The sequence below is a fragment of the Canis aureus genome, chromosome 4, assembly GCF_053574225.1.
Source record: "Canis aureus isolate CA01 chromosome 4, VMU_Caureus_v.1.0, whole genome shotgun sequence".
Taxonomy (NCBI): domain Eukaryota; kingdom Metazoa; phylum Chordata; class Mammalia; order Carnivora; family Canidae; genus Canis; species Canis aureus.
In genome coordinates, this window is record NC_135614.1 from 77,810,548 (window position 1) to 77,837,358 (window position 26,811).

General features: G+C 38.9%; 1 protein-coding gene across 1 annotated transcript in view; it reads right to left on the bottom strand.

The window, feature by feature from the left end:
- Window positions 1–2,251: 2,251 nt before the first annotated feature.
- CDH6 (cadherin 6) overlaps window positions 2,252–26,811 on the bottom strand; it is a 123,449-nt gene continuing 98,889 nt past the window's right edge. Inside the window, exons 6-12 of the mRNA XM_077896355.1 lie at window positions 26,025–26,212; window positions 23,449–23,702; window positions 17,850–17,986; window positions 15,205–15,326; window positions 14,027–14,144; window positions 13,652–13,903; window positions 2,252–8,283 (exon numbers count right to left, since the gene is read on the bottom strand). Of these exons, the coding sequence (XP_077752481.1) occupies window positions 7,793–8,283; window positions 13,652–13,903; window positions 14,027–14,144; window positions 15,205–15,326; window positions 17,850–17,986; window positions 23,449–23,702; window positions 26,025–26,212 (1,562 nt within the window). The 3' untranslated portion in view covers window positions 2,252–7,792. The remainder of the gene's footprint in view (window positions 8,284–13,651; window positions 13,904–14,026; window positions 14,145–15,204; window positions 15,327–17,849; window positions 17,987–23,448; window positions 23,703–26,024; window positions 26,213–26,811) is intronic.

The window sequence follows — 26,811 nt, forward strand, 5'->3', positions numbered from 1 at the left end:
CAAATTTTTGACAATCTCAGGATGAGAATGCTCTTCCCAAATATCACTGGTGGTTAGTCAACAAAACTTAGAATGAAAGAAAACTAGTCTTTCACTGGAGAACTTAATCTCTTAGGTTTGGGATACCAAATGGGTCAATATTATTCTATCGTTGGGGCATTCCTGTTAGGAGTTCTAATGCTATATCTGGAAGATCTATGAATGCACTGATTAGAAATATCTGCCATGGGCATTGAGATCAGGGATGGTAGACGAACTTCCTTTAGAAGGGTTTTCAAGTTGAAGGTTGAATTTGTGCATGATTTCCTAACTTTCTCTTTTGATAACAACCTCATGATTATTATGAGATGTGGCTTATTATGATGACTGAAACTGGAGGGATTTGGGAACAATACTGCAAGACTGACAGACACTGAGCCTGTAAGTGGCAGATGCATATTAAATATATCTTACATGTAAGTTACACTCACCAGAATGTATCGCCCAATACACAGGTGTTTGTCTACATCTCCCAGCCTCTGTCCATGTAGTGTGGGACCATACGACTGAGTTCTGGCCAATGAATTGTGAACAGAAGTGCTATAAGTGATGACTAGGTCCTGCGCCCTTAGAAATATCTCATATGATCACCCAGCAAACTCTCCTCTCCTGCCATGTAAACCCTGGAGGCAGTGTGCTCCAAATGGCAGAGCTACAAGGAGAAAGGCTCACAACCAACCCAAAACACCATAAGGGTAAGACAAACTTTATGGAGATTTTTTTTTTTTTAATGGAGATTTTGGATTTTGTCTGTTGCAGCAGCTAGAGTGAATTATTCTAATACATACTAATACAAACCACTGTTACGGGAAGTGGTTTGTTTTGGTTATGGGAGATGGGTTAGGCTGTCTAAATGTTTGCAGGAAACCGCTTCCTGAACTGGGTCCTTGACAGCACATTGCCCTTCCTGCCTACCTTACCATCACATCAAGGAAGTTTCCTAGATCCTGCAGACTCTGCTTGCCTTGCAGTCGTGAAGAGCTGGGTGTGTGTGTGTGTGTGTGTGCAGGGGAGGGGCTTCGCTCTAGCACATTGTGCATACTACTGTGCAATGTGCATATCCTTCAAAAACGTGTATTTCTAATACCATCATTCCTTTCCACGGGGTTCTGGCTCCCACCAAGTTAACTTTAAACCCAGTGGCAAAAGCTCCACAAAAAACAACAAAAATCAGCTGCTATGGTAAGTGACCCTCTGTGTTCTGGTGCCCCGTGACTTTTCCAAGCTTCTTCCCTTTCGAGGGAGCCTCAGCTAAGATCAGTGGCATTGCTTAAACATCCCTCTCTCTTCTTTCTTTTCCCTGCTATTCTTCTTTATTTCTTATCTCCCTTTATCTCAGTCCTATGAATTCCTAAACCTCCCACACACTCCTCCACCTGGGCAGAAACAGTTTCTTCTTCCTGTGAACATTTGCATCTCTCCCTCTCTGAAGACATCTCCCCACCACCTTCTGGTGGACACTATAGTTAGGAGTTTGTGGCAGACCTTCCTCCTGGACCATGAACTTCTGAGGAGAAGGGAAAATATATCTATTTGGCTTACTGTAGAATATTTCATGGCACACAGTGGATTGCCTACTACTGAACAAATGAATGAATTAATGGAAGTCTCCTTTGCAAAGCTATGAATTCTCTCAGTTAAAAAGTTATGAAACAGCTTCTGTAAAAATAGGAGAATAGGAGACAGCTTACAAGAGAGCAAGCATATGAAATATTATAGTTCTGAATATGCTAAAAACATTTTATTTACTCATAGTATCAGAATTCTGGAAGGATTTTATCCTTATTTCCCTCTGGTCTGGCTCTTGCTTTTTCTTTTTTAAATCAGAGATCCATAGACATTTTTTTTTTCTATGGGAGTGAAATAAAGGATGGAGATTTGGGATGGGCAAAAATATAGAACTGTCTTTTTTTATCTAAAGCAATTACCATGAGGAAAAACAGCTTTCTTCTTAATACAGCAATTCCATAAATAACAGTAAAATTCTTGATGCCCCAGCAGTAAGGAGTCTGCAGGGCAGCACCAATGATGTATATTGCTGGCTGGGAGAAACTATTGTTTACAAGCTAATTATCATATAACAAGTTGGCTTTAGTTAGCAATTTGAGAGGTTCAATCAGCAGATTTGGAAAGATAAAGTGTGTATCGGCAGGTACATTTTTTTGAAATCTCTGATTAAAAACAATAGCTTGAGAGAATTGGAAAAAACAACTTAGAAAAAAACAGTTTATTAAGTAATATCATATAAATAACTTGTTACAAAAATTGATTTGCAAAAGGCATATTTACTCTTTGTGAGAAATCACTTTTTAAATTGCATTCTTTTCAAATTTATAGTCTAAGAAAACAAAGGAAAATAAAAGAAGCCATTTCAAGGAGCGTGTATTTGCCATTTGACTACACAAAAGGCCCGGCCACACTGCGCTTGAAGGTAATCATCTTACCTCTCCTTCTAATACAGGAAGCTTTCTCATGTAAACTGTGAAGTTATGGAAATCTCCCCAACTAGAAATGTTGATGAAAGCTGAGCAGTGGTGGTTTCTCTCAGGTGTTCTCATCGCCAGATATAGGCGATACTGAGAAAAACTGTATGACTGAGCATTCCAGCCAGTAAATCTTCAAGGGTGGCATCAGCTTCAATTTATACTTGGGAGTATTTTTAATTAAAAACAATCAATACCAAAAAGCTTTTATTTTCTGGATTTAAAATCACAAATTACAGTAGGAGAATGCCAAATTGCCTTAGCTTGGTACTACTGAAGACGCACGTAGCATTTATTATAAGGCCTATTCTTATGCAGTTTACTTTCAAAGCAATGAAAATAATCACAAACAAAACAATATGGTGGTTTTGAAGTGTTCCTATGTTTTTTTTTTTTTTTTTTTTTCCGAGAGCAGATCGGTTTGTTTGCTACACAGCATTCCCCCTGAATGCCTAGCAATTCTATACATCTGATTCCTTAATAAACACTAAACTAATAGATCATAGAAAACTAAAAGCTTATAGAAGGTGCCTCTAGACATATTTACATAAATAACATAGTCTCGCAAGAAAGACCAAGATCTCATTATAGTGGAATGCTTTTTCCACAACGCTGGGTCCATGCCTCATTTGTCAAATTAACCCCATTTGAAGAGAAATTTGAGTTTGTGGTCCATGGGTTTAAAAAAAAAAATGGAATTAAGCAACTTGTAAAAGCTCTTTTGAAATTAATCTAATAACCCAGTGGCTCTCAGGCTAAGTGCCTCGGTCCTGTCTGAAATACAGTGGGTAATAGGCTTTGTTTCCATTTGACCTCCTTTTGGCACTTTCATCTGCTGGCTTCTGTCGGACTAACGTTCCCCCCAAATTAAAAAAATGAAAATGCATCATAAATAAGGTATTACAAAATGGGGAGTAGATTAAAGATCGTCTCAGCAATGCTTAAATTAAATTGACGATGCAGAGACCATAAACTTCTGGCTTTAAAAATGAGCTATTTCTTTATTAACTTTTAACAAGTGTGTGAGTCAATGTCTTTCCTTTCTAAGAGGGTTTTCTTCTGCACATTGAATATGATCAGGGTCTGATGTTTTTTAGTAGAGAATTGCCCCTTTAGAAAACTGTTCCATAAAGATGCCAAAGGGAGATGAAAAATGCTACAAACGTAATAGTCACTGAACTTTTAAGGTGACCATACTGTAATTCTGTATTCTCTGGAAAAGAAAGCTGCTTGTTGGACTTTGGAAAATAGTTCGTCTTCCTGAAGGTCTGTACACTAAGTCTTACTCTTTCCACTCTTATAATCTGATAAAGGAGGCTGGGTTTTAGTGTTAAATGTAAATGCTTGGCTGTTTAATCCCCTGTCACAATTCAAAAAAGATTTCATCTAGATGAAATCATAAAAAATAAAATTACACTAAAATGATCCTTTTTAATAGGATATCTTTCAAAATAGTGGGGCATCATGACTTTCTAGAGTGTTCTTCCAAAGTAATTATATTGCTTCAAAACTAGTGACTAGGGTAAGATAATTGATTTGGTGGTTTGGTTCCTGGGGAAGATGAATTTGGATGATTTAAATACTTAGTTTGTGTCCACGAATCAACTCTGTTTTTCCCTTTTAACTGCTTACTTTTATGGCCCTCAAGTATGTAGAATTGAGAATTCTTAATTCTTAGTTTATACAGGATTATCTTCAATGAAATGCCCATTTCAAGGCAAAGTGTTTGATGAAAGGAATTGCTCAGTAAATCAGGACATCTAATATTTATGTACTTAGAAATGAAAGTAATGGAGATTTTCTGAAGTTAATTTGGTTTCGTAAAATTTGGATGCTTCCAAGATAGAGATTCAACTTTTAAAGAATTTTTGTACAACTTTTTTGAAGCTAAAAATGAACACTAAGCCAACATTTTTTTTTAATGAGTTAAAATTGAATTGCCAGGTTTTGTTACATTTGAAAATGGAGTCAATTTGTATCTGAAAATCCCTGTATGCAACTAAACTTAAAGCTAAGAAAGCTCTGTAAAAAAAAAACATTTATTTACTGTGCTCAGAGCTCCTGTCAGATGGTTCCATGGAACCATCTTTTCTTTTCTTCCATTTGATTTCATTTTTTTAATTTGGGGACAAATGTTTAGGACAAATGTTTCTGTTTTCAGCAGAAAGTGGCTATGAAGTGAAGAGGTTGTAAACTTATGCACGATAGCTTAACATTTAAAAAAATCGCAGCTTGTTTTAGGGAACATCTTGAAGAAACTCTCCCCTTTGAATGGAAGGGAACAAAGTTTCAGAAGGGCCTCAAAGTCCTTGAAGCAATCCACTAAACTGATCTGCTTATAATTAATGAATTTTAGTTTCTTATTTACTAAAGCAGATATTAAATTTTACCTCTTCCCATTTTCCCTCCATCCTTCTTGTCACTAACATCTGATATCAGGACAGGGACTTTGTGAAAACTGAGCCAAAAACTAATTTTTTTTTCTCTCCAGTAATCATTCGTGTTGACTGGGGTCTTGGACTCGATATCTTGGTGAGAAGGAAGTGAGACCCACACAGAATGATGGAAGTATGGCTCTCATGATCTCCATGACATCAGAGAGTTTTAATTATAGGAAAAATACTTATAGGACCTTGTACTAAATATTCAGCTGTAGTCTTAAATTGTCCAATTTCTTAGAGATTCACTTCATCATCAGGTTTTGTGGCAAGAGATTAGGCAGTTATTTCAATATTTAGTCATATTAACTTGTTCTTGGTCCACTGTACCATCTTCAAGATGGGATAATATACCCTGCCAATTATATCTCGAATTCCATTACAGAACTGCTTACTTTCACTTACAGGGAAAGAATAAACCTTACCCTTAAACAGTGGAAGTTGCTAGTGTCGACCCTCAGACATTCCAATTAACCCAAAAGTTCAAAAGGAAGACTTCTGATGATACCTTTCTTTTTACAGTACTATCTTTCTTGATTCAATTTATTACATGACATGAAACATAAGGACAGAGAGCTCTTTAGTTTTACAGTAAGTCATGTGATTAAGGTGGTTTTCTATTGCTATAAATAACTAGTTCTTACTAATTAACTTCCCTAAGCTATCTTTTTTGCAACACTTAACTGTGACTAAGATATTCATTATAGTGAAACCCTCCTGTAGTATTTTGTTTGCATTCCTGCATGTGTAGGAAGAACTAGCCAAAGTAAACCCTGAAAACATGAAATACTTGTTAGTATGTATACGGGGAAGTCCGTTATAAAATAGGAAACCATTCGGTAAACGCAGGGAAGAATATGGTTGTAAAACTTTTTCACTCTAATTGAGTGACCCAAAAGACTACATTTCTCTTATTTTGAAAGTGCCGTCTTTACTTCCTGGGTAACACACCTATTTAAAACTTAATAAAAGTGTGTTTCCAAATAGAAGGTATGTGCTCATATGACAGGATCTCCAAATGGAAATGACATTAAGATTATCTGTAGGAAATTAACATTAATTGAAAATAAATCCCTAAGACTAATAATTGAAGTCAGCATATTCTTAAGTACATAATATATATATATATATATATATATATATATTTATAAGTATACAGAGCCTGGGTTTGGTTTTTTTTTTTTTTTTAAATTTTCAAGACAACTATGTTTTCATTACAGTACTTTGGAAATTTCTGATGATCGAACAATGTAGGATTCTAATGATACAAATCATTAGAACAGCCATATGAAATAAATGATTTGAACCTGCCAAAAGGATTAGTTCAGTTCAGTTGGGTCCTCTGGATAATAACTATGATGCTAATTGCATACTTAGAGAAATAATAGATTGGATGGATTGTACATTACTTTTCCGTTGTAGTATGAGACCACTACTTTATCATTAGTTGAAAGACAAGGATGGCAGGGTTGCCATAGCAACAAAGTCAAAAACAAGGAAAAAATATTAATGCTTTTGAAAGTCAACTATCATTTTAATAGAATCTTAAACACTCTTACTGAAGAGAATCAAATTTGTCCCTATGTAAGCGTCTTCCAAACATGTAATACGTAGTTTTGCACTATGATCTCAACAATATATCTAGATCTGTCATGTCATATAAATATATAGATGTTCCCAGATGTGGAGGACAGGATATCAAGTTCAAGTGTGGCCGGCTCTCATTTCCCCATTAAACTCTGAGGGCGGGATTTGAGTTTTATTTAATCTATCTTTACTAATGCAACTTAATTGTGTACGAAGTATCTGAAGAATATGGATTATTGTACTTCACGCTGCTACTTTCAAGTATATTAGAATAATACTGACAACAACTACAGACAAGGAGTTAAAATTTGTCTCAGAAGAGTTCCTTCAAGAATTTTTAACAATTAGACTTATTTGTAATTAGCCTACTGATGGTTGAAATAATTTGGAGTGATCTGTGGTACTTTTGGTGGCCCGAACTTTAAAATATGCCAAATATTTCCTCCGTTAACATCATTAGCTGTTTTCCCTTTCTCTTTATGTGGTGCAAGGGCAAACTTTTGCAGGTATCGTATATAAGAAATTGTGAGTTAGTGGCAAGGAACGAGGTACTATTACATTTTGCTCGTTTGCTGTTTTTGAACGTCGCCATTGCATTTGCTTCTAGTCCTAGAGAGGACCAAGAATCTTAAAACGTCGGCGGGTCTGATGTTCGCAATAGTCGTTGGTGCCAGATGAAGTTCTTGAAGAACAGAACAGGACGGGCAAATGCCATTTTAAGTCCTTTGCAACGCACCCGTAATACACACCCACGTTCAGCGCATTCATCTCCTTGTGAGCTGATGTACCAGGGCAGGACCCACCTGGCCGTTGCGCCCCCCTCGTTTCTCTTTTCCGAAACTCTACCTTTACCGTCAGAGCTCGGTCCCTCATCGCCTGAGCGCGGGAAGTGTGCGGTCAGAGCAGCCGGCTGACCCGAGCCCCCGGAGTGTGGCGGGGGGCCCGGGCCAGGGAAGGTGAGCAGAGCCAGGGAGGGAAGGGGACGACTCGGGCTCGCCCTCGTCCTCCAGCACGGGGCCGGTCGGTTGAGTGGATGCGCTAGAAAATTAAACCTGTGCGTCTCGGAAGCTCATAAAAGTGTGCTAGAAAAAGGTGTCTAGCGCGGGCGCCGCAGGCAGGGCCGGGCCGTGGGCCGTGGGCCGTGGGCCGTGGGCCGTGGGCCGTGGGCCGCGCGGTGGGGGCGCCGCCCGCAGACCTGGGGCGTCCTGCAGGGCGGGGGGTGGGGGTGGGGTCCCGGGGCGCGCACTAGGAGTCCCGGTCGCCGTCCGCGGCCCCGTACAGGTCCGCCAGCTTGCGGAAGCGCGGGCCCCACTCGCGCAGGTAGTCGTAGCTCTGGTCGCTGTCCGTGGTGCTGGACTCCAGCGAGCTGAGCGAGGCGGCCGCCGAGCCCGCGCCCTCGTAGGCGTAGGTGGCCAGCGAGTCGTAGGGCGGCGCCGTGGGGTCCCGGTCGTGCTCCTGCAGCCGCTGGCGGAGGAAGTCCCGCACGTCCGTGCTGTCGGGGGCCGCGGGCGGCCGGCGGGCCGGCAGGAGGGCCTCGGGCGCCACGTCCCTGCGCAGCTTGCCGTCCTCCAGGGCCGCGGGGTTGCGCAGGGTGCCGATGTCGAAGGCCTGCGTGTCCTCCTCCCCGCCGCCCTCGTCGTTGTAGCTCACGATGTTGTCCCTGATGTCCTCCTTGGATATGATCAGCGGCTCTTTCTTGCGCTGCCGCCTCAAAGCTGCGAACAGCACCACCGTCACTGGGGGCAGAGACAGAGCAGAGCGGGAGGGGTTAAGGCCCGCGACCAGCCCCGCGACCTGCCCCGCGACCTGCCCCGCGCGCCCAGCCAGGGCTTCGGGCCTCGGGCCTCGGGCCTCGGGGCGCTGCCACCCCGCGCCCCCCTCCCCCACCCCGCCCCCAACCCCAACGCGGGGCGAATATCTGCAAGAAAGTTACGATTTAACTAGAGGATGAAACACCTTCCCGGGTTGTCAGGACTTAGTTCCCTTTGGCTCCGACACGGCAAACTAGCTTCAAGGGAAGGGAAGAGGAACGGAAGGACAATAATGATCATAAAAAGGCTCAAACGCAGCGAGAGTGCAAATTATGCCGAACACCTAAAATGCTCTGAAACTGCTTACAAGCACAAGGCTGGCACCTTCGGGATGTGTTGAAGGTTTGCATAACTCCGCAGCTAAAATAACTTTTGCACCATGCCTCCCTTATTTTATTTATTTATTTTTTCCCCTGAGAGAAGTGTAAAATTAGTGTAAGGCCCAAAGTAGAGATGTGAATGTCTGCATGCCTTTCTACATGGAAGAAACACTATTGCAGATAAGACCCGGAGAGGCCCAGGTGCAATTCAGAAAGCCATCCTGACCTTCAAGATCAGCCCACTTGAAAGGGGGCAGGTCCTAAGACTCGCACCAGCTTGTTTCTGTTGTAGCCAAACAGACACATGTAAGAGGGAACTTTAAAAAAGAAAAAAAAAAAATCTTTCAAAGGTCACATTCTCCAAGTTTGTTGCCTGGAATGTTTGTTCTTTTGATTTTTTTTCTCTCCCCCCCCCCCACCCCAACTCAAATTAGAGGCCCAACAAGAATTGTGTTTAAATAACTCCTGATGGTTTTTCACAGCTCGCTGGGTCAAATGCAGTTGGCTTCCTGTAGAGAGACGCATCTAGGAATGGACATAAGGGTAGGGAAATAAAAGCATAGCGACAGCTTAGAGAGGAAACAGCCATGCAGGGCAGAAAATGCACTGTTAAACTGGGTTGGTCCAGGGGTGTTTATTACAGGAAGTACTAGTAACTGTTTTTACTTTCTCATCCATGTCATGGTCCTGATTTTATGAGCCATAAAAATGGAAATATTGTAGTAAGAGTTACAGAATAATGTCTTTTGGTGGATATGTATATTTACCTATATAATGATGGATATATCCATACCCATATGTATCTATATATTAAAATTTCAAGTGTTAATAGTATTAATAATAATTATCTATTGAGAGAGTTCTGTGTGCCAAGCACTGTGCTAAGTGCTCTATATACTGAATCTCATGTAATTATCACAGCAGACCTACAAAGTAGGTATCATCATTTTATTATATACATATTATATAATATAGTAACCATCTTTCATAGGAGAAATTGAGTTTTAGAGATGTCACATATACAAACAATTGAAATCCAAGTCAGACTAAAAAGCCAACACTCTTAATCACCATGCGTTAAAGCATGTTTGGATTATAGACTACTTTTAAAGGATATCCAATGTTGCCATTTCAAGTGCGTGGTTGTATAACATACTGTACACATCCTCTCTTGCTGCCAAAGAGCATCCTCATGCCTCATTTGTCCCAGCCATTCAGGGCATTTATATATTTACTTATTCACTAAATATTTATGTAGTTCCTACTCTGTCTGTGCCAGGGGCAGTTCTAGGCACTATCAATGGAAAACATTAATCAGGAGGTGGGCAGGAGCGGTGGGGGTGGTGGACAGAGACAAATAATGTGTATAATAAATAAGGAAATTATTAGAAGGTGATATGTATACCATAAACAAAAAGTAGAGCAGAGGAAGGAAGATGAAGAGTGCTTCTGTGTATGAGTGAGGGACTGTATATGTTTTTTAGGAGGAGATTGCATCATTGAGGAAGTGACATATGAGCAAAGGTGTGGGGAGTTATTCAAGGAGCTGTCGGGTGAAATGGACAGAGCTAGAAGAAAGGCCCTGAGATGGGAGGGTTCCTGGAGTGCTTGACAAACAGCCAAGAGATGCTACAGCTGGACCACAGGGAGCCCTGGTCAGGGGACAGGAAAGGAATAGGGAAAAGCCATGTATTTTGGGGCTTGGAAGCTGTATGTCTTCATTTTACCCTGAGATGTGGGTGGGTGGGTGGAAAACTGCAGGGCTTTGGGTGGAGGGATGCTTAATAATCTATTCTTTATGGTGGATTCCAGTGTGACCAATGAGAAGGATTTGCAAAACAAGAGGACTGTCACTAAGGATGGCCTCTGGGGTTAGTGAATAGAATTAAGATGACTGTCTCTCAAAGCATTAAACCCTATGTACAATGGTTCATGCCATCATTTAAGGCAAGATAGCGGCATTTATCACTTCCTAATTCTGCCCCAGTTTAAGTTATCTGTATCTTTTGTTTTAGTCCTTTGCACACCCGAGAAAGTGTAATGTCTAGAAGAGAGAGAGCACATTGGATAATTCAAAGACATTCATTCACTGCCTAATTCCTAATTCCCCTACAGCTACAACTGCCTGTATCTTTTCTTTTTAGCCCAATGTACATCTGAACAGAAATTCTAGAAGGGAGATCTTTCTTAAAGCTAACTTTTATAGACTTGAAGACGTGAGTTCTAAGCACATGGAACAACAACAACAGAAATACATTCTGAGAAAGTAATAGCTTTCTTCCCAGTAACTATTCTCTTCCCTTTTCTCTACCCGCTGAAGCCAGAGGACAGCAGTGAGATTTGGGGTGAGGGATGCTTGGACCAATTTGTGCTCAAATCCCATTGTAAAGTTAGAAGAGAGCAAGGCATTTGAAATCAGGCTGCCTAGGCTCCCTTAAAGAATTTGACCCTTTTAAGTCTCGTTTCTTTCTGTAAAAAAGAGGCAATAACACAGTGCCCCATGTTGTCATCAGGAATGAGTTAGTAGGGGATCCCTGGGTGGCGCAGTGGTTTAGTGCCTGCCTTTGGCCCAGGGCATGATCCTGGAGACCCGGGATCAAGTCCCACGTCGGACTCCCGGTGCATGGAGCCTGCTTCTCCCTCTGCCTCTCTCTCTCTCTCTGTGTGTGTGACTATCATAAATTAAAAAAAAAATTAACAGAAAAAAAGAGGAATGAGTTAGTAGGGCAGCCCCGGTGGCCTAGTGGTTTAGCACCACCTCCAGCCTGGGGTGTGATCTTGGGGACCCGGGATCGAGTCCCACGTCAGGCTCCCAGCATGGAGCCTGCTTCTCCCTCTGCCTGTGTCTCGGCCTCTCTCTCTCTCTCTCTGTGTCTGTAATGAATAAATAAATAAAAAAAATCTTAAAAAAAAAAAAGGAATGAGTTAGTAAATGTGAAAGTTTTGTAGATTCTTAAAGCACCATAGAGACACGAGATGTAGTAGTTGTTTTCACCGTGGTTTTATTTTTGTAAATAAAACAAGAGATGCCACATGATCCACTTTATTGACTGCAGATTTCCTCCTATATCCGTGTGGCTTTCCTTCTCTTACAAAAATCTCAGGTTTGCTTCCACCTTCTTCAATTGTTTCATTTTCAGTTCGGGCTCTCTTTCAGCCTGGAAATTGCCCTGCCTTCTGTAAGCTCACAAAGAAAGTAGAGTGCAGTGTGGAAGCACCAAGGCTCAGGGGGAGAAGACCTGGGTTTGGAACTTTGTTCTACCACCTGTTGGCTGTGTGACTTGACTACATGACTGCACATCTTGGAGCCTTGGTTTTCTTATTGGAGATGCAGATACATGTATACCAGATGGTTCTGAGGGTTAAATGAGAAGAACAGTTGTGAAGCATCTTGACTAGTGTGTAGCCCACAGTATTAGTCTAGTAAAGGGTCAGTCCCATTTAGCTCCTTTTTAAATAGGTACAGAATTCCAAAGAGACTAGACCCGATGTAGGGAGCATGGAGACAAGTTAGGAGTAACGAGGAGACAGTGAATTTATTAGAGGAAGAAAATGATAAAGAGAGGATAAAGGGAGTTGGTGAGGAGGAAAAAAAATTGGGTGGTGGTGGCAGAGAAAATGGGTGAATGATGAAGGAAAGGAAGCATCACCTCTTTGAGATGAGAGTCAGCTCGCCTTCTATAGACCACAGAAGAGTCCATGGAATTCTCACTGACTACAGCCCTGCCAATTCAGCCCTTCTAAAAACAACCTTTTTTTTCCTAATCAAAAAGAATATTCATATCCTCCTCTTCCAAAACAATTTTTACAGACTCACACCATTAGAAACACTGATTTGTCTTTGCATACTGTCAGCTTTTATTTATCCTCATATCTTAAAATACTTTTCCCCAAATTTTCGTTGACAAAGAGAATCACAGTTTTGTAGTTTAAGTTTCAAGACTTATAATTAGCAAAATTGATATGGAATGTGAAGCTCTTAAGCAGGGATCCCTAGGCATTCTCTTCTTGGAGAAATGTAGGTCTTGTACTCTTTATTCTTCTCAAAGTCGCTATACTGTCATTTTAAAAAAGAGGTTTCTCTCCTGTGCAGTCCAGGTTGACACTTAACTTCGTACCTTTCTTCCCCTTGCGTAGGCAAGCTTACTTTGATTTTTGGAAAGACTGAATTAACTAGCATTTGATTTCTTAGTTCACAACAGTCAATGGCCTATTGAGCATTTTGAGCCCAACCTGTGTATTTAATTCATGGGCTGGGGGAAAAAATTTTCATTCGAATCATTGCTGGACCTCGGTTTTTACTTTGATTGCATTCATTTCCTTTAGGTCTCAGATTTATTTCCTCAGTCACAGAAGTTGTTTATTATTCAGAGTCTGAGAAATAATAGACATTGTGTATGTGGCAATCAGGGAGCAATGCTAAGAAGGTAGTTATTCAAATGGGTAGAACAAAGCAAGTTGGCTGGAAGAAAATTTAATCGCTTTTTATTTCCTTATATGAGAGAGAAAAAGTCATCACATTTCTCTTTCCACTTTCCCATTGATCTTTAAACTTTACCTTCTTAGAAAGGGCCATCACCACACCCTCCATGCCAGATGACTTTCTCTCTTTAAAATTTAACATGTTTGCCAGGTTAAATAGTAAACAACAAACGAAATGAAAAGGGCATATTGACGGTGCCCTCAAGTCCCTCTGGGATTCATTCCCAGTCTGCCAGATGAGAGATTCTTTTAGTGGAATGATTCCCTGGGTAGGTAAAGACATGGTCAGGTTTCACATCTGTTCATCCTCTAAAGCTATTTTCAAGCAAAAACTAGTTCATGAGTGAACAAAACAAATTCTCAGCATATAACTCTACTCACCTAGATTGGGCTGTATGCCTTAATGGGGGAGGCAGATAAATCTAGGGTGTCACAGTAACAGTGTGTGCCCCTCAGCATGGGGAGATAGGATGCAGGGAGAAGCAGTTTACCTAGTAGGGTCACGATGCACAGAAGGATGGCAACCAGAGCCCCCGTGCTCAGTCCCGTGGGGTGGATGAGGGCCTCCGCGTGGCAGGACTGCATGTTCCCATGGTGGTCACATGCACAGACCCGGACAGTCACTGTCCCAGTGCTGCTTTGGACTGGGTAGTCGTTGTCTGAAATGACCACAGGCAGGAGATAGGTGCTCATCTCGTGTCTGTTGTAGCCATTTTTCCGAGTTAAGATTCCTGCTGTGTTATCTGGAACCAGAAAGCAAAGTAGTGAAAGTTATGTTCGTACCACATCATGGATTGGAGCAATTGTGATGCTAATAGATAGACAGAGGTATAAATGTATCGACAGAGATGATCACTTGGACTCACCTTTGTTGTCTTGAATGGTAAAGTTTGAGCCACTGGCTGCTTCAGGGGCCAAAGAGAATGAGAACTGGTGCCCGCTGTAAGGGTCATCTTTGTCAATGGCTCGTAGGGTCTGAATCAACTAAAATCAAAACCATAAAGCTGCTATAAAGTTTTGCTAACTCAAAAGTGTTCCTTATGGTTTTGCAGTAAATTGCTTGAGTAAATGATTTCTAATTTTAACTTAAAAACAATAGCCTCTAGAGAATTTTCAACGAATCTGCTTTACGCAATGAACTGACGGGTTTGAAACAGAGCTAGGAATAATGTTTTGTTATGGGCTGTCCTGGGTCCTGTAGGATGTTTAGCAGCAAGCCTGGCCTCCTCCCACTACGTACCAGTCACACTTTACACTTTGTGACGATCAAAAATGTCCCCAAACATTGCCAAATGTCCCCTGGGGGCAAAATCACGGGAGGTGGGAAACACTGCCCTAGAGTAACACAAAGCTATAAAATATCACGATGATTTATGATAACATTTCAGCTAAAAGAAAATCCAGGCATTCTTTGGATGCAGCCTGTTTAGAAATGCAGTCTTGACAAATATGTAAGCCACTGACTTGCATAAAAGCTAAAAGAAAGTTTGCACATAAAATACAAGTTCAGCTTCCCTCTTTCACATGTATTTTAACAGTGCCCTTCTATTTCGACAAACTGTAACATAATTTTTATATCGCTGGCAGAAAAGACCTACTTCAGGTAGGGACAAATGTATAAAACAGGAAAACATTCACGAATTTGTATTACTTGTACAGATGGGCAATATAAATAAGTGAAACTATGAATTATAGGCAATTGTAAAATATGTTCTGGTTATTGCTTTCCAGTGTATATGGTAATTAAAAGTATCTGCTCACCAATTAAGATTTTTCCAATAAAGCTGTGACTAATCTATTTTAATGAAAACATAAGACTGATTTGAATCAGCATCAGTCTCTGAGAATGATGAACTTCCAGTTCTTAAAAACTATTTGTTCTCTTATGCAAGTTAAACATTCATTCTGGCCCTTATTTATAGTATTAATTTTGTTAGCATTTGCTTCATAGATAATTTAAAACTCACCCTCAGCTCTGCGTATTAGAAGATCTAAATTAATCTGACTAAATTAATTTACTTTTTTTTTTTTTTATGAAACTCACCTGATCTGCTTTTGCTTTCTCACAGACGAAGGTTTCATAGAATTCAGCAAATTCTGGGGCATTGTCATTGACATCTAGAACTTTTATATATAGAGGGACTCGGCTGCTTTGCTTCGGATTATCTGCAACATGTCAAAAAGAAATGGGCATTTATATATTGATCACCAATCCCCTTTAAGATAATAGTCACTCCCTCCTTTCATACACAGTTTCCCCAAGGCTGCTCTGAGTACCACACGGCATTGTGTACCAACTTAGCCACAAAAAAGAATTAGATAGGTACTTCTGGGGTTAGATACACCTGCTGGAAATACCTGGGAGACAAAGCTACTTGTGTCAGTGTAGTGCTATTTTGTATAGCAAACCCCGGAGTCACAGAAAATGAAGAAAAGCTATCTAGGAAAGGCAGTTTAGAGGCAGATTTTAAGAGAAGCCAAAGAAACAGGGAGATGGGGAAATTTTGGACAAGAGAAAGAGCAAGGGGAAATGAAAGAAACCAACTGGCTGTTTTGGCCTTAGTTCTTTAGTTTTTATGCTGAATACAAGCTAGATATGGGGCTCAGCCCTTTGCTATACTATCCTATTTAATCCTTGCAAACTTTTGAGGTAAATACAGTTATTGCCCCTACTGTATAGATGAGGAAACTGAAGCACAGATCTGTTAGGTAAGTTGTTCATCTTCTCAGAGATGATAAATAAGAAGTAGAACTTAGATTTCAACTTAGGTCTGTCTGACTCCAAGGCCCCAGGTGTTCATCCAGGATAATGAGAGAGCAGCATCCGTGTTTGAAGATGAGGAGTGGGGTGGGGTGTAAATGAGTATTTTGGGTAGTGTGGATGACAGATTCCCAGTCTGAGAATCAGGGGTTGGAATCTCTGAGCTCAGCGCTCTTCATTCACTTCACTTATACATCTGTTTGTTCACATCATAAATATTTAGTGAGCATCTAGTGTCTAATATATGCCAGCCACTCTTTGGGGTGCTGGGACACGTGGGGAACATGACAAAGATCCTGCATCTCAGAGCTTTATTCTACTGGGGGCAGACAAGCTGTAAACACATAAATATATAATGCGTGAGATGGTAAATGCTGTGGAGAAATTAAACAGAGAAAGGGACTGGAGAGAGGTGGAGGTGCTACTTTGAGTGGGATGACCACTCGGGCTCATCTGATGGGATGCCATTTGTACAGAGACACAAATAAAGAGAAGAATTAAGCCATGTGACTATTTCTGGCTCTCCACATAGAGGGAACAGCAAGTGCCAAGGCCCTGGGATGGGAGTAGGCTGGTTTTATGTAAGCTCTGGGCTTCTGTTGCATCAAAGATAGTTAAGAAGTTTAGACAATAAGATTCTTAAGCTCCTTTGCCTCTAAAATGTTGCTCACATTATTCTTCCAAAGTTAGAGCTGCCGAAGAGGAGGTTTTAAAAGGTCTTTATCGCTAGTACTTTCAAATATATCACAGAAACATTAAATCTTAAAAAAAACTTTTTAGGCACAAAGCTTAAAATACACAAAAATGACTACTTCAATAAAATATAAAATTTCATGATGTTATAAAAAATGGTCCTTTTCAATGTGAAAAATGATTTTGTGATTTTAAAGCTTTAAGTATGCTCTGTCATTGGTATCTGCATTAATCCCTCCACATAAATTCTGAAGAGCAAATTCCTACCTAACAAATTTGTAATTAGGAGCTCTTAATGCTATCACAAAGCGATGCTTCATTTTGTCCATATTGGTTATTTATTATTCTACTCAATATTCTTCAGACATTTCAAATCTCATGAGTAATGTTGACAAAGAATACTACTATAATATACCATTAGATATGGAATATTTCACACTAGATACCCAACTGAGCTAAAAATATTTGAACTTTTAAAATCAAAAACAAAAACTAAAAAATGAGCTATAATTTGGAAGCCTATATTTAAACATTTAAATGTTATTTTAAAAATACTTTTTCTTTCATGTACTTAGGCCTACACATTGTGTTTACATTACACAATTCTCTCTGTGTATAATCATTTTATTTGAAGCATTCATTTGGCACTATTTTTCTTTGCCTTCAATTTCATGGGGACTTCCATAAAATTCGCTCTAAACATTTTATTGATTACTTGGTGGTTTGGATTGCTCACTTTGGTGTAGAGTGGAAAAGCAAAAATTTATATCTCTTACTTCTGTAATGATTTTGAAATAGAAATTCTGTAGAAAGCTGGAGGATAGATCTCTGAAAGACTTCTAAGTAATGCCTACATTTTTAAATGTATGTGATTCCCCTCCCCTCCCAATTCTAACCATGAGCCCATGTTTTTCAGCTTCTTCTGTGGTGTTCTGATTTATAAAGCTTTGTGGAATCAAATCCAGTATGTACCAGTTCAACCTCATTTGAGAGATGCATTCTCATTTCATTATTTGTGAATTACAGGTCATCCATAGGTACCTCTGCATTTGTGAATGAGTTAACACCTGCCTAGAAGAAACATTACTGCAAATCGTTAGGCGGCTCTTTCCTTCAATATGTATCGAGTAGGCTATCTGTACATGGTGATGAATTTCAGCCTTGCTTCAACCCGCCCTTGCCGGGACACTCACTCCGTCAATTGGGGGACAGTTGCAGTGTGAGGTTAAACTTACTGATCTCTGTTGCTATCACTGTAATGTTGTGCCACAGCAATGTTTCTCGGTCAAGAAGTTTCGACGTAAAAATTGAACCATTTCCAGAATCAATGTTGAATATTCTGTCCATATCTGTGTGTCGATCAACAGAATACCTAAAAATGCAGAGTAGAATTTAGAATGGTTTTCTTTTCTTTTCTTTTTAAAATGAAATATAGTTGACACACAGTTACCTTAGTTTCAGGTGTACAGCATAATGATTTGGCAAGTCTACATGTATGCTATGCTCACCACAAGTGTAGCTACCATCTGTCCCCATACAATGCCAGAAAGGTTTTCTTTGTATTTGTTATTCTCTCATCCTAAAACTATTTCCAGAATGCCTGTTATGTGATTTTTTTTCTACTTGTAGCACATATTGCATATCTATAAGTTAATATTAAGCAAAATATTCTGGGAAATTCTTTACAATTGAGGTCCTAATGGTAAACCCATTAGACAAGTTCCATGAGTTTGAGAATCACCAATAAAGTTTCTTGTATATGTAATTTGTATCAAGTTTATATAGTAATGGTCACATTTTAACTCAAATTTCTAGAACCTTAGAACTTTAATGTGTACATGAGTGTTTATGTGCATAAGTAGGGTTATTGTCTAGTTTTCTGTTATTCACTTTATTTTTAAAATCATTACGTAGAAAGAAGCAAAAACTGGCCAGTGTGGCTACAGTTAGTGAGGTGGGAAAAGGGAGAGAGATAATGAGGTTGGGAGGGACCTGGGTGGCTCAGTGGTTGAGTGTCTGCTTTGGCTCAGGTTGTGATTCTGGGGTCTTGGGATCAAGTCCCACAGGGAGCCTGCTTCTCCCTCTGTCTGAGTCTCTGTCTCTCATTGAATAAATAAATAAAATGTTAAAAAAAAAAAAAAGAAAGAAAATGAGACTGGGGAGAGATTCAGAGTCTGGACTGTAGAAGAGTGGGCTGACCATGGCAAGGAGTTGAAGTTTGTTCCAAGAGCAATGTGAATCTACAGTGGATTTTAAGCAGGGAAATGTTCCAATCTAAGTCACGTTTAGTAAAGATCACTGGTTTGAATTGAGGAGAATGGTTGGTTGGTGTGACCACACACTGATAGAAGAGAAGAACAGAATTTGGGGAAGATCCTAAGTTTCCATTTTGATATATTGAAGCTGAAGTGTCCAAGGAAAGTCCGGGAAGGAAAAGGTCTGGATTGACAACTTAGATTTCTCATTTGATTGTTTAGGAAGAAAAGGTCTAGGGAACAGAGAAAAACATTAAGGACCTGATCACTTAAAAGATGATGGGAAAATGGAGACCCACAGTGCTCAAAGCAGTGCCCAGAGCAGAGTAGGCACTTGATAACTATTTAAGGAGTTTTGAGAATTCAAAGAAAACTGAGAAGTGTCTTAGAATTCAAAGGAAGACAGAGTTTTCAACACCGAAATTGATGGAAGACTAGGAGATTTTGAGAAATGTTATTTTCTTTATACATTTATTACCAATTTTTGGAATAGCTATATATGGGGAAAATATGTTTGCACTCTACTTTATGTAGGGGACATTAAAGAGAAAACTCAGGAGACATTTGATATGTTAAGGTCATTAGAGGAAAAAATTTGCTCATTTCAGCTGGAGTCTCAAAATTTATGTCATGATGGGAGATTTAAAAATGTTGGCTCAGTAGAAATACAATTAAGTAAATGAACTAACTAATCATATACATGTAGACTTATTATGAATGCTATAAGAAAAATAAGCACATTACTAACTTGTAATAGTGTACCATGTTCAAGGTTTTATTTCAATTGATTATTTTGCTTTAAAATGTAACTGGTAAAAAAAATAAAACTGGTAACTGGTAAATTATAATAAATATATTTTATTATTTATATTTATAAAATATAAATATATCATAAATAATATATTTTATTATTATATTGTAATAAAATATATTTTCGTCATCTATCAGGGCAAAATAAAATATATATTTGATTATTGGAGGCTATTTGAACCTGATATTAAAGAGAATTAAGAAGTTCAAAGAAATATATTGGGCAGCTCTGGTGGCTTAGCAGTTTAGTGGTGTCTTTGGCCCAGGGTGTGATCCTGGAAACCCAGGATCGAGTCCCACGTTGGGCTCCCTGCATAGAGCGAACTTCTCCCTCTGCCTGTGTCTCTACCTCTCTCTCTCTGTATCTCTCATGAATAAATAAATAAAATCTTAGAAAAAAAAGGATATATATGTATATATCTCAAGTTAGGTTAGAATTTTAATTTTAGTTTATGTAAACCTAATATTATTATTAAGGGTTCATCTCCTGCAGATAAAACAGCTATTATTTTTGCCATTTATGTCATGAATCAACGTTTATTAAGAATTTAGGCAACTCATTGAACTTGATCACCTGCCTTCATTTTTAACTTGAGAATGATAAATATTTATAGCACATAACTAACTACCCCAAAAGAAATCTCAATATTCATAGATGTTGCAAGAAATTTAATAATTGCTACAAATATTTTTTTCCCTCATGGAAAAGTTCAAGCTTAAGATGTGCTGCTTACTGCCTTTATAAGCTGTTACAATTATATACAGCAGTAATCTTTTCTTGTTCTTTGTTTTCTTCCTGCTATAATTTTAAGTTTTACAAGTAGTCATATTTTCCTGTTTAAGCCTTTGAAATAAAGAGTATGGGGTGAGGAATTTTTAGTTGAAGCCAGCTTTTGATTTTAAAGAGAAAGTAACTATTTAGGAAATACCAAAATTGTACCTGAGTATTTCCCTTAATTGGGAGATTTAAAAATTAATAGGAAATTTCAGATGTTTACATTGTTTAGGAAAGATGTTTGCACATGAAGCCTTATCTGTTTTTTGTTTTTCTTTCCAAAGTCATTTCAATTCATATCTAGTATATTTACCGCCCAGTCACATTAATTGTAGTCATAACAGATAAGGAACAAGGTAATCAATCTTAACATGATTATAGCAGATTATTTTGCTAGGTAGCTCTTTCTCCCCCCCCAGAAATTTATTATATTCTGTGATTCAATAATTTGTCTTCTAATGTAGCCTCTCAAGTCAGGGAGATTTGTGGGTCATGAAAGGAAGTATGTTTGCATATAATTTTTCATAATGTCTATTCAGAGTGACATTTTATAAGACTCATGGAAGTCAAGGGCATTTGTGATAAAGTTACTGGAAGAAAATTATTTTATGTAATTAAAGAATTAAATATTTGTGTCTGCATAACAATACATCAATGTTCTGGGAAAGATTATCTAGTATTAATTATGTACTTAACATATTGTCTAGCACCTAATTGTTCAATATTTACATCTTGGATAACCAAAAACTATGTGTGGATGAACTTTCCCAATATAAGAATCATGTTTGTCCTAAAAAAGGGCTCATTGGAATAGAATTTATATACCAATATACCCTTATTAGTATTTTTATCCTTAAATCTATATCTACATATGAAATCCATATGTACCAAGAAAAGGCTGGCATAAAAAACTTCAAAATTAGCTGACAGCCAACCCAGTCTGACAAGTTAACTACTTCTTTTAATAAAACATAAAATAATGCAGTGGTATTCATTATAAAAAATAAAATAGACAAAAATGTAGCCTGAATTCCCAGGAGACATTATCTCTTTCAATTAAAAACATGTGGATTGATTAAAGAGGTAACAAAGCTCATATTTATATAAACTTCCAGCATTAACACTTTTAAATTGGTCTTGACATTGACTTGCTAAGATTTTTTTTTCTCCATACACTTAGGACAAACTTCAAGTGAGAGAATCATTGTGAAAGTACTTAAAATTATTTGTGTTGCACAACAAAGTCTGTTATTCATTTTCCTTATTAATAATATTAAATGTATATGGAAGAACACTTGATCCATGGAGCTTAGATGTGGCCGCTTTGGGTTGACCATAGTCCAGTTCAAGGAGTCTATAGATATTCCAGTAGAATGATAAAACAACAGAGTCTATTTTCCCAATGATTTTAAACTATTCCCTGAGAATAAGCCAGCCATTTTTGTGTTTTAGATGTGGGACTTGCCATCAAGTTTCATTTGAACAAAGAGCTTATGGCTGAAAAGTTAGAAAATGATTGCCTTAGAAGCTCTAACTCTTTTTATCTGCAATAATATTCTTCATGCGGCAGCCAGTGTGATCCTCTTAAAAAGTAGTTTTAGATTAGGTAATACTACTTTTCAAAGCTTTGCAGCGGCTTCCTACCTCAGTCAAATAAAATCCAGTCTTTACCAAGAGCTACAAATGCCCATAGGACCTGCCACACTCACCACCATACCTCCCTTTTGCCTCCTACCCTACCAACCACTCCCCGCCTTGCTTATTCTTTTCTAGGTAAGCCTCCTTGCTACTCCTTCATGCCAAGCAAGCTCTGTTATCAGACCTTACCCTTTCCCCCCCCTTCTTGGAATGTTCTCTCAGGTATCATCGTGGTTCATGCCTTCAATGTTTACTCAGATGAATTCCTACCAAGGGCAGGCCTGATTACATTATGTCAAATGGTACCCCATTTCCATGGTATGGAAACCCTTTGTTTCCGTATTCTGTCCTATTTTACTGCTTGCAATGTATTTTATCTGAAATAATGCATATTTGTTGTTGGCCTATTTCTGTCTGCCACAATAAGAAAGTAAGCTTCATGAGATCAGGACTTGATATTGTTCTCTGTTAGATCTCTAAAGCCTAGAGCATAACTGGCATATGGCAGGTGCCCTGATTGGAATTTATCCATGGGCTCACTGGCAAGAGTTCCGCTAGCTTGTCAGTCTGCTGCCTTTTTTTTTTTTTTTTTAATGGGGGCAAATTGATACAATGATATTTTGATTTAGCAGTTTTCTCATCTAGTCAACTAAACTACTGACTCAAGGCTGGAAGTTGTTGACTCCGGCGCTTTCATGATAAAATTCTAGAATACTAAAGCATCTATGGTTTCAAAGATCAATGAGGTTTTCTTGCAGTGTGATTTACAGCTAAGGTATAAGGAATATATAGGGAAAATAGAGCTTGCTTACACAGTATAAATTATGATTCAGCTCTATTAATTTCCCCAGGATTTCACAGACATAATCATGAAATGGTTCTTATTTTTATCCATGTCTGAAAAAGAAAAAAATTACGCATCCAAATGGAGCATAATTCTGCCTGTAAGTGTTACATGAGAGGTTCTTGCAAACTTGAGAAACAGACTCTCAGCTCTGTGTCTTGTTTGTTAAAAATCACAGAGCTCTCTCCATGTCACTCTTTGACAAATCTAAGACCTTAGAGAAAAATTCCAGGCCATTCTGTTGTATTTCCTTATACCATTTTTATGTGAGTAGTAAACTCCTATAGATCATTTTGTGTTTTCCCCTCAAACTTTGTGTTTTTTAGATTCACACTGCTGCCAAAATAATGTTTATGTTGAGCAAGGAGAGTGAAGATGCTGTTTAGAGTAGTTTTTCAGGAAGACACAAGTGTTTCGTTGGAAAAAAGGATTAATTTTCTAACTTGTAGATGATACTTGCACAGCAAGTGGCTAAAGCTTATGAAAGAGACGTGTCGCAGAAGTGTGCTTACTTGACAGGATTCCTGGCAGCATCTGGATCTTGGGCTGTGACTGAGCCTATTGTTGTGTTTATCTGAGCATCTTCTCTTATTTGTAGGATGTAGGCCAGTTTGCTGAAGACGGGAGGCTCATCCACATCTTCCACCATAATTCTGACTGTAGCCGCATCTTTGAATGGACCCAGGTAGAGAAAGCGGGGTTCAACATGAGGATTGGAGGCTTCCACTTTGAGGGTGTACACTTTCTTCTTTTCAAAGTCTAAGAGCTTGAGGTGGGTAGGAGAAAGAGACATATTTGAAGCAACCAAGACACACAGAAAGACAACACATGAGCCATTTTTAGTGCAAATCACATGGGTAAATGAATATGACTGTATTGCTTAGAGACATCACCCCATAGTGTGATATTGGGCAAAGGCATGGGAGTTCAGATACTACACCATCCTGATGAAAAATGTGGGTTGAAATTGTTGCCTTACAGGTGGGTGCAAGGGTGCAAGGTATCATGGACAAGGAAGGGAACCTGGAAGGGAATCTCATAAGATCTCCTTTAAACATTTTTTTTTTAAAAGATTTTATTTACTTATTCATGAGACAGAGAGAGGCAGAGACACAGGCAGAGGGAGAAGCAGGCTCCATGCGGGGAGCCCAATGTGGGACTCGATCCCGGATCTCCAGGATCACACCCTGGGCTGAAGGTGGCGCTAAACCGCTGAGTCACCAGGGCTGCCCTTAAGATCTCCTTTAAAAGGTTCTTGTAGGGACGCCTGGGTGGCTCAGTGGCCTTCGGCTCAGGGCATGATCCTGGGGTCCTGGGATCAAGGCCTGCATCAGGCTCCCTGCATGGAGCCTGCTTCTCCCTCTGCCTGTGTCTCTGCCTCTCTCTGTATCTCTCATAAATAAATAAATAAAATCTTAAAAAAAAAAAAAGTTCTTGTATTTGGAGGGAGCCATGTCAGGGGCAAGTTGGCAGATACATAGTATGTTATTCTGTGTCATACCTGGCTGTAATTGAACACTTAATGAGTGTTTAAAAATTTGCTAGTATATGGACCCCACCCCGGATCATTAAACTAAAATATCTGCAGTGGGGGTGGAAATCTATACCTTCAAATACCTCCCTGAATGATTCTGATGTGCACCCAGAATAGAGAACCACATGTTTGTACCATGACCCCCTCTTCCTCATTGAGATAAAATAGATTTAATATGGTTTTGGTTTTTTTGTGGGGTTTTTTTTGCATGTGCATGAGTTGATAAAATATTCCAAATGATATCCTGATAAGGGCATTGGGCTAATTACTTGCCAACGAAAGTAATGATCATTGCTGTCACAGGTCTTTAGGAAAAGTATCTCTACTTCTGGAGACATAGTGAACCCAAATGCTTATTGCTGACTTTTAGTTTTAGATGATGATATGACAAGGCTCACTAGAAACACAATTAATCAAGGCATTAGTGAATGTGATTTAGTTGGCTAGGCAAAATTTCAGTTTGAATCTGATAAGGCACTAAGAAAATTAAAAAGGTTAATGCACACTAATGGGCTTCCTAATTATATTATAGTATAAAACATTGGTCTGAGTGTCGCTTAAACATGTTTTATTGTGTTTCCAGGTATTGAGACATGTAATCCAAAGCTTAAGAGGAAAGAATTTTCTTGTTAGTTATGTCCACCTATGCTTATATTTACCAGCAAAGATAACAGTGTGCTAAAGGAGAGAGAAAATATTATACCACACATGATAACAGTGCAGTGATTAAAAAAAGTGACCAAAATTAATATATTTTTATATTGAATAAATATTTCTATTGAAGCACACAGTTTATTGGTTTTAAATTTTTTTCACACTTCTGTGTACTGCTCCGTGGTGCTAGATAAATTTGAGGAGTAAATAGTGAATGAGTACATAGGGCAAAAATTGGAATTCAGAAATTAAACAAAAATTATTGTTGTTCTAAAAAGTAGCTACAGAACTCATTGGAAGTTTGTGTTAATTTATTTTTGTGGTCTTTTTATAGCCTCTCTCTAATTCAGGCCATCTTTATCACTGCTTGTGTTACTCTCTTCATTCAAAGCATGTAGCAGGATTTATAACTATACATTTGTTTGTTTGTTAATTTGTTTCCTTGTCTCTTTCTGCCTTAGATTGGCAGCTCTGCGAAACCAGAGACCATTCTGCTGAAGGTACCATTGTACCTCCAGCATCTAAAATAGTGTCTGGCACACTGTTCATTTATTATTCATTGACAATATTTATTTTATGTACTTTAATATGTATTATTTATATCATTTATTTATACTTATTAGAAGGTTCTTAACATTTATTAAAAGTATGAAATTAATGAATGCATCAGATTCTCAAGGACTTCTAAAAGCCAACCATTAGACTTGGTGTTTAAAAAAAAAATTAGTAACAGAAGAACCTAGAGGAATGTTCATGTGAGGTGTAATTGCCCCACTTACTCGGGGGCCGGGGGGAGGCAGAGAAAAGTGAATGTCTCATTTGCATGGTATTTAACAAACAGCATTACCTGTTTTATTTATTTATTTATTTATTTATTTATTTATTTATTTTTAGCATTACCTTTTTGACAGTAATAACCCCTTCCTGGGTTTCCTGGTCGGTGACGACATCAAACATGTCCAGCCCCTCTCCCTCTGTAATGCTGTACTCAATTTCAGCATTTTCTCCCATGTCAGCGTCGCTGGCTTTGATCCTGCCAATTGGTGTACCCGGTGGAGAAGACTCGGGGGTCTTAAACTGGTATGTACCTATTAATCACCAGACAGATACAAGTCAAGCACAGATGAAGGATACTCTATCATAATAAAGACAAAACCTATTTTCTAACAGTTCTTGCAGACATTACTGGGATGCAGGCAGATTGGTACTTTCCTCACAATAATTAATGGTGCTCTAGCCTCCTTACATCCTTACTTTCATGATTGTTCAGAATATTTCTCCTGTCATGACCTGTCTCTTTGCAAATGGAGAACACTTTTCTTGTCCTGTAAATGATGGCAGGAGAGACTAAGCGGCTAGAGGGGGGTGCAGAAGGTTTCAAAGCCCCCGTTAACTCATCTAGCAGAAAGAATGGGGAAGAATTTAACCTGACCTGTGATTGAGCCAATTACGAGATAGTTCTTAAAAGGGTTCTTTGTGTCATTGCTAATAACAACTGAAGGTGAAAATAAATGACAGCGATCTGGAGGGTGTAACCAAGTACTGTCTCTCTCATACAGGGAGCTGGTCTGGCTGTAGTTAGGGATACAGATAGAGGCATGGAGAGAGAAAGCTCCTAATTGTTTCCTTACTAATCCTTTCTTTTACATTTCAATACAGTATTTTTTCTATGCGTAGGTTTCTCCCA